General features: G+C 44.7%; 1 protein-coding gene across 7 annotated transcripts in view; it reads right to left on the reverse strand.

Annotated features, from left to right (window-relative positions):
- Positions 1–9341, reverse strand: part of PCNT (pericentrin) — a 112695-nt gene extending 103354 nt beyond the window's left edge. For 5 of the 7 annotated variants that reach the window (XR_010729218.1, XM_066259130.1, XM_066259135.1 and 2 more), the window contains exons 1-2: positions 7797–9339; positions 4840–5025 (exon numbers count right to left, since the gene is read on the reverse strand). Coding sequence is in view for 6 of the 7 variants with exons in the window: in XM_066259130.1 (XP_066115227.1) it covers positions 4840–5025; positions 7797–7853 (243 nt within the window). In the remaining variant the exon portion in view is untranslated. Of the gene's footprint in view, positions 1–4839; positions 5026–7796 lie in introns of all 7 variants that reach the window. The other 2 variants (XM_066259136.1, XM_066259134.1) reach the window with 2 other exon arrangements.
- Positions 9342–10889: the final 1548 nt, after the last annotated feature.

Raw genomic sequence — 10889 nt, forward strand, 5'->3', positions numbered from 1 at the left:
TACATACACGAAATCATACAGTATGTAATATTTCAGACCAGCAATTTCCAACTTAGCAAGACACAGTTAAGGTTCATCTAGATGTCTGTATATCTCAAATGCTTTTTGAATTCTTTTTTATTGCTAAATTTGTAATGCTAAAGAGAACACAAATGGTACATCCACTTTGGAAACCAGTTTTTGTCAGATTTTTAAAAGGTTAAACACACCTACCATAGGATATACCCAATATCACACTTAGGTACTGACCTAAGAGAAATGAAACCACAGGTCAGAATGCCAAAAATTTCAAAGTGTGACAAGACTGTGTTGGCAAGGCTGTGAGGAAACCGGCAAGATCATTCTTTGCTGATAGAAATTGAAATTGGTACATCCCCTATAAAGGGAACTTAACAATATTCAGCAAAATTACAAGTGCACTCACCTTTTGATTAATTCTAGGAATTTACCCTGAAAATATACCTCCTATGATATAAAAATACATATAAGCAAGGTTTTTACCACAGCACCATTTGTAAAGGAAAAAATGTAAATGCATATTCACACGGCAGAGCTCAAATAAACTCTGTCTACTCAGTGGATGTGTTATGCAACCATACAAAATGAATGAGCGCCTGGCCTGTGGTGGCGCAGTGGATAAAGCATCGACCTGGACCACTAAGGTCACTGATATGAAACCCCGGGCTTGCCTGGTCAAGGCATATACGAGAATTGATGCTTCCTGCTCCTCCCCCTTCTCTCTCTCTCTCTCTCTCTCTCTCCCTCCCTCCCTCCCTTCCTCTCCTCTCTAAAATGAATAAATATAATCTTAAAGAAAAAGAAAAAAAGAAATGAATGAGGGAGATGTCTATGAACTGATAGGGAGTGATTCCAAGGTATACAGGAAAACAGACAAATGAAAATGATTATCTATCTATAGTATGCTGCCTCTCATATAAAAAGGTGATATAAGAAAACAAATGTGAATTTACTCCTCTGTGCAAAAAGAAACAAAGAAAGGATAAATCAGACACTAAAGATATTGCTGTTCACAGGGGGTAGGTGCGAACAGGGTGGGAAGAAGTGGAAATTAGGACTGGGGTGGCAAGGTTGGAGGAAATGATGTTCTCTGGATACAAATCCTAATTTTAGAACCTTGATAATGAATATTTCGCTTACTGAAGAAATAATTAAATAAAATTAATCTGGGTGTGAGAAGAACCAGAATAAAATAAAACTATAAAATGAATAAAACTAGCTATTTTACAAATTAGTAAAATAACCACAATGTGAAGCAAGGAATAAAAGAACTAACCTAAATAACTTTGGAATACTAAAACAATAAACTTTGGCAGGATAAATACAAAAAGAACTACAAACAAATATTCTATTCTAGTTAGTAAATTTTTCATAGGAGTGAGGGTTAGCAATTCTGAAACTAATTTGTGTGTATTTTAAGACTGAGCAAATAAGTAAATATATTGTAAAAAAAAAGAAGCCAGGGCATGACCTGTGGTGGCACAGTGGATAAAGCGTCGACCTGGAATGCTGAGGTCGCCGGTTTGAAACCTGCACTTGCCTGGTCAAGGCACATATGGGAGTTGATGCTTCCTGCTCCTCCCCCCTTTCTCTCTCTCTCCTCTATAAAATGAATAAATTAAAAAAAAAAAAGAAGAAGCCAGGTTTCTCACTATTAGAAAAAGGCATTTAAAATAAAGGCCCTGCCTGACCTGTGGTGGCGCAGTGGATAATGTGTCGACCTGGAAATGCTGAGGTTGCCGGTTCGAAACCCTGGGCTTGCCTGGTCAAGGCACATATGGGAGTTGATGCTTCCAGCTCCTCCCCCTTCTCTCTCTCTGTCTCTCTCTCTCTCCCTCTCTCTCTCTCCTCTCTAAAAATGAATAAAGAAAAAAAAGATTAAAAAAAAAAGATTGCTTTTAAAAATAATAATAATAATAATAATAAAATAAAGGCCCTGGTCAGGTAGCTCAGTTGGTTAGAGCACCATCCAGACATTCCAAGGTTGTAGGTGTGTCCCTGATCAGGGCACATACAGGAAACAACCAATGAATGCATGGATGAATGGAACAGTAAGTCGATGTTTCATTCTCTCTCTCTTTCTCTCTCTCCTTCCCCTTTCCTATCTCTCTAAAATCAATCAATTAAAAATAAATGGAAAAGCTACAATAAATTGTGGTGTTGGACTGGAATTGAAGGTATTAGTGGTCTTTATTATATGTACAAGTAGACAAAGAAATAGATATAGATATGTGTATATATTTCCATTTAATTTCCCAGCTTCTGAAACAGCCTAGAAGTGATACCACACTAGCAAAAAGCATACCTTAATACCCAGATCTTGATTTCTAAACATCATTCTCCACTAAGAACCAAGGTAGATCAACTGGTTAGAAAATAGTCCCAATACATCAAGATTGTGGGCTCAAATCCCTAGTTGGGGCACATACAAGAATCAACTAATGAATGCATAAATAAGTGGAACAACAAATCAGTCTCTCTCTTTCTCTCAAACCAATAAGTAACTCAAAAAATAAAAAATAAAAAAAGAAAGAAGGAACCAGAACTTCTTAAAGAAATGGCTGATTACGGGGAAAGGACAAAGTAAGCCTGGAAAATCTTGGTGCCAGGAAGTAAGGAAGGTACCAGAAATAATGAGGATGTGTTGTAGGACACAGAAGCCAATTAAAAGGTTCTCCCAGTGGCCAAATCTAAGTATTCCAACAACAAAATAAACAATCATATGGATATCATGGATTAAAATACACACAGAATTAAATAAATACCCATGAGTCCACACAAGATAAATAATTGAATAAATAAACAAACTGGGGAAGAAGCAACAGTTCCTCCTTCGAGTAGAACAGCAATTAACACATGCAGATATAATGACAGAAACAGTCATCATTTGGCCAACACTGACACAATAAACTGTTGTGGGCAAGAAATCATCAATGGAAGCTAAATTTTATGTAAGAAGGCATAATGAAAAATAGAATATTTGCAGACTAAGTAGTATCTCCATACAATACACTTAACTATTCAAGGAAAAAATAGTAACTTTTCTATCAAGAGAAATCTGGCAGGCCAACATAACTAACTGACTAAAGTTAGCATCACTGGCTGGGGTATCAAGTAGCAACACCATGTGCCTCTTCATGTGGGGCACTGAGCAGGAAACATCACCACTTCCAGTGTTCTGGCCAAAACACTGGACCTCATTTTCATCAGAAGGAAACATCAAACAAATCCCAACTATATGTATTGTACAAAATAACTAGTGAGTACTCTTCAAAAGTGTCCAACTTATAAAAGACAAGAAAAGACTGAGAAACTGTCCCAGGCAGTGACACGGCATTGATAAGCAATACAGAATCCTAAGCCAGCAAAAGGGCACTGGTGAGACAATGGAAAAAAATCTGAAGAAGCTCTACCCACTGCTTCAATGTCACCTGAAACTGACTACAATCATTATCCTATGATTATTGAGCAGGTTAGTTAACATGTCAGGAAGCTAAGTGAAGGGTATCCAAGAACTCTTCTATTTTTTGCAAAATTCTTGTGGATATGGCATTATTTCAAAATGAAAAGTATAAAAATATAAACTAAAAAATATAAACTTTTCAGTTAAAATAAAAGACTTCTCTGGTTTGAAAGTAAAAACAAAATAAAATTGTTAATTATACATTGAGCTTTTCTCTTCAAAGAGCCTCAGCTGGAATACATAGAGAAAAGCCACTGGAAGTCAATACCTGGCTTTCTCAATGTGGCTTTCATTTTCTCAGCTCTGACCAAGACATGGCTGCTGAACACTAATACTCTCCCCCAAGAGAAATAACAAGAGGACACTGATGAACAGCAACCAACATCTGACCTCAGGTCTGGAGAAGACAAGGAATGGAGGGAGAATGAACTGGGCATAAGCTGATCCACAGGCACAGCCACCACAATTCTGGTCTGCTGTTCCCCAGGTAATGTGAGAACACCATGGCTAGGTCTTACAATTTCTCAAAAGAAGCAAAATTCCAGATTTGTAGATAACATATCAGCAACTTTACATACTGAGAATCATTTTGTTTTTTTTCAATAAGGCAGACCAGACACATCATAATTTTTTTTGAGTTAGTCTGCTCTCAGATGTCAATTTTCCAGCTCATTCTAGCAAACACTTAAACCTGTACCTGCCCTGTTGCACACAGTAGGGGACACTCACAATTCAAGACCCCTTATATATAAAACACACAGAGGACCTGGCCGTTTGGCTCAGTGATTGAGCATCAGCCCGGCGTGTGGAAGTCCTGGGTTCAATTCCTGGTCAGGGCACATAGGAGAAGTGCCCATCTGCTTCTCTACCCTTTCCCCTTCTCCTTTCTCTCTGTCTCTCTCTTCCCCTCCCACAGCCAAGGCTCCATTGGAGCAAAGTTGGCCCGGGCGCTGAGGATGGCTCCATGGCCTCTGCCTCAGGTGCTGAAGATGGCTCCGGTTGCAGCAGAGCATCGCCCCCTGGTGGGCATGCCAGGTGAATCCAACTGCCAGAGGGGCTGATACACACACCTGATGAACTCATACTTGCAAGAATTCCATTACCATAACAAGTAGTGCCAATGCTGGCAATGCTTTCAAACAGTCAATCGAAAATTTCTCAAAATCATACAAAGATAAAACATTAGGAATAAAACAACAAAAAATATACTCCCCGTTTGTAAACTAAAATAAACCCCTCCTCCCCCACTTTTGAGAGACAAAAACAGACCAAAGGCCAGTTTTTGTAAATTATGCTAACAACACTAGATGATGAGCGAGATGAGCAAAATGTAAGCACATGATACCAAGTAAATTTACCTGAGCCGCTGCCGCCCCAGAAGGGGTGTCACTACACAATGTGGTTTTGCAAACGTCCCCTCCTCCTAGCAATTCAGGGTCCTCAGTGGCTACCGGACTCTCCTCCTGGACAGGCGCATCGACAGCCGAGCCCTTCCTCTTCGCCGTCTTTTTCTTCGAATGCGCACAGTCACCTTTTGTTTTTCTCTGTCGGAAATGAGCAAGTTGCGCAAAAATGTGGAGAAGTAATAAAGGCAAAGGTAGGTGAGAAAAATGTAACAGAACCACAAAGTCAGCAGGCTCGTGGGGAACATAAGGCTGTGGGGCTAGCTCAGTCCACTCGGCCACACCTGGCCAGATTCATGTCAACCAGCAGATACCTGTCCCCCACACACTCCCCTCATTAATATCTATGATGACAGGATCTAAGCTCAAAATTACATTCAAAGAGCCTAGATTGAGTTGAGAACTGTTGATTATGCCTGTATACAGACAAAAGAAAGCAAGACAGCTAAGTGGCAGAAGAGCTTTTCCAGCCAATGGAAATTTACAGAAAAATAGTATTTTTAAAAGTACATCTATTTAAAACACTGATAGCTTAATCAAGCTGTGTTTAAGGTTTAAAATCATATAAAAGCTAAATCTCTCCCTTTTGCCCCCATTTTCCCCCAATCAAGGAAATACATAGCCAAAATTTCCTAGCCATAGATTCTGAGACAAGGTACAGAAATAGTCAAAAATTAATTAAGCTAGGTCAATCTAACATCCTCCTTTATGGAATCAGATGTTCTAGTTTTCACGACACAGCTCACAAAGCACCAAGGACTTCACAGAATGTCACCCATCACAAGGCACAACCCAGCTCACTCTGTCCCTCAAATCTGGGGATTTCAGACTCTGTTTATACTCTCTCTCCCACTAACACCTTATTCAAAAAGTATGTGATCTAACATTGGCTTTTCACAGGGGGACACTGTTCCTTCAAATGACAACTGTGGCCATAAAAGCAAATACATGTAACAAATATTTGTACACAATTCCACAAACACAGGAAATTACACAAGCCATTCACATGAGAAAAGCTGTCTGTCAAGGACAGACAGTGCCTCCAAATCCAGTCTCATGTATTTAGTTTATTTCATTTTAGTTTGTTTTATGCCACAGTCTATCAAATCGAGCCACCTGTGAGTTCCCTTCCTGCACCCCAGTTCCTGCTTCTGGCCTGTGGTTGCCCCAACAGGAGGCATCTTGTTTCTCCTCCAGATGAGGTTAATCACCACTCTCACTGCTCCTCCAAGCATAATTACTCACGTGTACAAACCAAGGCAAGTTCAGTTAAACTCAGGCTCACTTTCATCTATGTGTGCCAGGCACAAGCTAAGGGAGCAAAAAACAGGCCAGAGCCTCCCTATTCAAATCCCCGTCAGAAGTTTCACCTTCACAGGAAACTTGAATGAGGTCACTCTGTCCTCTGCCTGCCACCCTATCATTAGACACTGTGGTCCCCTGTCACTGCCTCACACCAGTCACTGTGTTCTAAATGGTTTCTTTAATGCAGTGGCCCTGTGGTTTCTTCAATGCAAACTAGCACTACTAGCTAATTCATATGAAATCCCAAAAGTTTGGCCATATCTGACTTTGAACATAGCAATTTCATGTGGCTCTCTTTACTACTAGCTGGCACTGTAGAGCCTTTCATTCATTCATTACTGACAGAGCAGGTCACTTTCCACAATCAGAATGGGGTTGGTCAGAAGTCACAGACATGTTCATGCCTGCTCCACTCTGCTTCTAGAGCCCAGAGCTATTCAGCATGTGTTGTAATCCCCACAGCATGTCCCCAAAACAGTGAGTACCAGAGCCACGCTTCTGTGAAAACCTGGAAAGAAAGGGAGGTGAAAAAAAGCATGCCTAGAGACACGCTTCTGCAGGACCAAGTTCACTTTCACTAGGGCATTATCGACAACCCTAGGATGTAGCACCCTCCCAGGTGGTTCCTGAATGGGGGTATGCAGCTCCTCCAAAAAGCCAGCATTGGGGACAGGCTCTTGGCAGCTCCTCCACCCTCCTCTGCTCAAGACCTTCCACCTGGGTCCCAAACCAAGGAGGCAAGAACAGGAGCTTCTGGACCCTGGAATGTTAAACAGGTCAGTGAGAAGGTAAACGAATAATGTAATGTAAACAAGTCTTCTGGAACACCACTCGGAAACCTCTTTATATTTTAAAAAGAAATACACCGCAAAATCCCAAGTAAAATAAAAATATGCACGTAGTTTTAAACGGATGGAAGCAGCGATGAGCCCTAGGGAGTGCGCCTGTGTTGCTCAGGACTGCGAGAAAGTCACAGGCCCTAGAAGTCCTCTAGGAAGTCTGAACTCTGACAAGGGGGAGGCACAGCAGATGCTGTCAAGAGAACGAGGACGCGTGGTGTGATGACTGTGCCCATCACTACCATCCACTTTCTACTGGAGTCCGGATGTGCGTGGGGATGGTCAGGGACGCGGCGCGTTCCTAAGGCACTACTGTTCGTTAGGGCGTCTCAGACCATGGCCGAAGACTCGTGGTCTCTAGACTCTAAGAAAGGACGCCACGCCAGCCTCCCTAGAAACGAGGGAGGGCGGAGTACCGGCAGCAACCCCCGCCACTGGCACCGCCCCTCCCGAGCCAACTACGGCCCCCGTTCCGCGCGCAGGCGCAGCCCCTCAAGTCCCACACCCGACTTTCCAAAAAGGACGCCGCACGTACCCCGCCGCTGATTGGCGGCGACCACGGCGGGGGCGGGTTCGGGTAAAGGGCGGCGGATTCAAGATGGCGGCGGCCAGGCTGCTGCTTCTAGTTGAGTCGATGGAAAGGGCAAGAGTGCGGCGGCGGTCTCCACCTGACCCTGTCCGCTCCTGGGAGGGGGTGGTTGCGGACACTGTAGCCCGCCCTAAGAAGTCCACACCGGGGCAACGGGAGGAGGCGGCATAACCGTTTACCTTCGCTCTCCCAGCCTCCACCTTTCTGCGCCGCTGCTCTTGCTCAGCTTCTTCCATCTCTTTCCAAGGTTCCTCGTGGGCCACTCTGGAGGGGACGGGACCGACACTGCGCCGCCTTCGCTCTATTTATATTTCTCCCCCCCCCCCTCGCCTGGGCTCGCCCTCCCCCGCGAGAACTGTCACGCAGACGTGAGCCCGGCCCCGCCTCTGGGCTGTCGCTGGCTCCGCCGCCAATCAGGTATCACGCTCCTGCCTCTGCGCACGCGCGCTCAGAGTGTCTGACGTAACGCTCCAATCTGCGGAGCGCGGTGGCTTCGGAACGCGTTGTGATTGGCCAGTTTTAAAGGTTCTGAGGTACCGCCCAGTTTGCGCAGGACGCGGACGTTGAGCGTTGTTTCCCGGAATCCAAAGCTGTCCCCACCGACACCAAGGCTACTGGAGCAGGTGTTGCTGTCAGCCTTATTCCCTGATTCGTTACTCGGTTGTTAGGTGTGGCCCTTGAGGAATTGAGATCGACCCCGAAGAAGCCGGGGCGCTTGCAGAGCGCACCCCACCTTTTTCTTCAAGGAAGGGCTGCCAGGCCGCCCTCTCTGGTCTCCACCCTTATCTAACCCGCGAGCTCTCAGGTAGCAGCTCCTGGAGCCGGGCCCCTTTGCCTGAGAAACAGCGACAGGCCTCAGAACTGCGGTGGACACCTCACGTCTCTCCCCTGCAGTCCCAGATCCCCTCATCCTCGTTCCTCGGGGCTGAGCTCTGGTCACTGAACCCTTCAACGTTGGGATGCTCTGTGTTCATTTCACAGTCCAGACTGCCAGCGAGATCACTTGGAACCTTTACTATAACTTCTTGCCCCTGTTAATATGACTTTACGTGTACTTCCTTGCCTGTGGGCGCCGAAGGAGCCCAAGGGTCAGGGGACTCATTTATGAGTTCGGTGGGATTCTGGGTCAGGACCTCCAATCACAGAGCCCAGCATTGCAGGGACAGGAAGCCACTGGGTCTGGTGCTACTGGACACGTGAATTCTTTCTGCTGGAGACAGTGCCAGATTGAGGTCTCTGAGTTAATGTGTCTATCCCCAGCTTACAGCTTCTGGGTGTTGCAGCATAGGATTTGACCAGAGGGTCCCACAACCATGGGTCCACTGCAGCATCTCTGCCATGAAGCAGGCCCAGTGTTAGGAAGGACCCCATGCTGGTGGGGAGTTATTCGGAAAGGGGCAGGCAGGAAAGGAAAACACATGCCTGGAATCCGCATCTGTTGCTGTTAGGACAGTCTCTGGAACCCCAGGACGGACGGTGCTCCATAAGCTGACTTGCTAAGTGGCCTGTGATTTTGAGAAAAATTTGGTGATCATTCAATTTATAATGCTACAGTAATTATTCCCAATTCTAGATCACTAGAAGGTGAGCACTGATTCAGTGAAAAGCAAAACCAATCTCAAGTGGAAAAAGATTAAGGCTTTGAAACGTTTGGGTAAATCATTCCATATTTATTGTAAATGGTTATTAAAAAGAAATGTGCTCTACTTACCTGTTCAATTATGCTGTGAATCTAAATGAGCTCTTAAAAAGTATTAAGTTTTTTGAAAGAAGAGGAATGTGACTTTGGTTTATAATTCATGGTTTGGGTGGGAACCTGAAGTCTCATGAAAGCATTGTTCCCTAGCTTCAGACCTCACTTGAACCTGTTTGTCCAGATAAGGAAACAATGTAAGGTGTTTTTTTTTCATATATATATATATATATATATATATATTTTTTTTTTTTTTTTTTTTTTTTTTTTTCAGAGAGAGAGAGGAGTGAGGGAGAGAGAGAGAGAAGGGGGAGGAGCAGGAAGCATCAACTCCCATATGTGCCTTGACCAGGCAAGCCCAAGGTTTCAAACCGGCGACCTCAGTGTTCTAGGTTGACGCTTTATCCTTCTGCGCCACCACAGGTCAGGCCGGCAATGTAAGGTTTTTATTCCTGCTTATGGTTTTGATTAACAATCAAATGCTGATAGTGTAATCAAGCTCATTGGAATTGATAGGCTGTGATTGACAACCCAAAGCATCTGGCCTGCACCTCTAATGATCCTGGTAAGTGTTCCCAACCAGTGTGGGCACTCAGGGGAGCAGCAATGTTCTCACTAAATGGCCATCTTATTTACCTAAGTGGGCTTAACATTCTCAGTCTCATTTTACCTTTTCTCATCACTATCAATAACATTGCATTTACCATTAAAGGGAAAATGAAAGCAAAGCCCCAAGGTTAGATTTTGTCAATAGAACACACTATATTTCACTTGCAGGATTAGGACACCACAGAGTCCAGGCAGATTACGAGGACATAGTGGGAATTACCAACTCCCAGAGAGACACGAGGAGACCACCAAACAGGTGTGCCTTGATTTCCCTCTATGAGAAGTATAAACACCTATCAAACTCATCCACTTGCAGATCTGGGCCATTGTATAGCTGGGTAGGATGCAAGTGGCCTGCAACTAGAGAGGTGGCTTAAAAAACAAGACCCATCATTGTTGATATTGACCTTGATCGCCTGGCGGGAGTCATGTCAATCAGGTGTATGTTCTGGTGGCTGTTCAGAAAAGACACCTAGGTCAGGTGTGAGGTGAGGGTTGTGCCCAGTAGGGGAGGCCTTTGTAGCCAGTGCAGTCACATGGAGGGCAGGGCACAGAGCCAAGGAAGTGGTTCTCTGTTCATATAACTTTTCAGGTTTACAAATGGGTCAACTGGACTGATGAAGAAGGAGTATAACATTTGAAATTGGAGCAGTGATTGCAGTCTAGGGCTGGGGTAGGAGCAGGACCTCCCTTGCTGTATACACCGACCACCTCACACTTGCCCTAGGTGCTCCCTCTGCACAGCCACCAGGATGCCCACCCTTGCCTTGGCGAGATTCCCTGCCTTGACAGAATCTCCACACGGAGATCCCAGAGCTGGACTCATGTTCTACCTGGCAGGGTAGGAGGCTGGCCCATGTCCCTCGAAAGGCTAGCTGGGTGTGGGGTGCTTGTGGCGGGCCTCAAGCTCCACCACAGAGCCCCTGGGTGGGTCTTTGGCCAGCTCCCTGGTGCCACCCCCTCTGCAGCC

This window comes from Saccopteryx bilineata, chromosome 2, assembly GCF_036850765.1.
Source record: "Saccopteryx bilineata isolate mSacBil1 chromosome 2, mSacBil1_pri_phased_curated, whole genome shotgun sequence".
Classification (NCBI taxonomy): Eukaryota; Metazoa; Chordata; class Mammalia; order Chiroptera; family Emballonuridae; genus Saccopteryx; species Saccopteryx bilineata.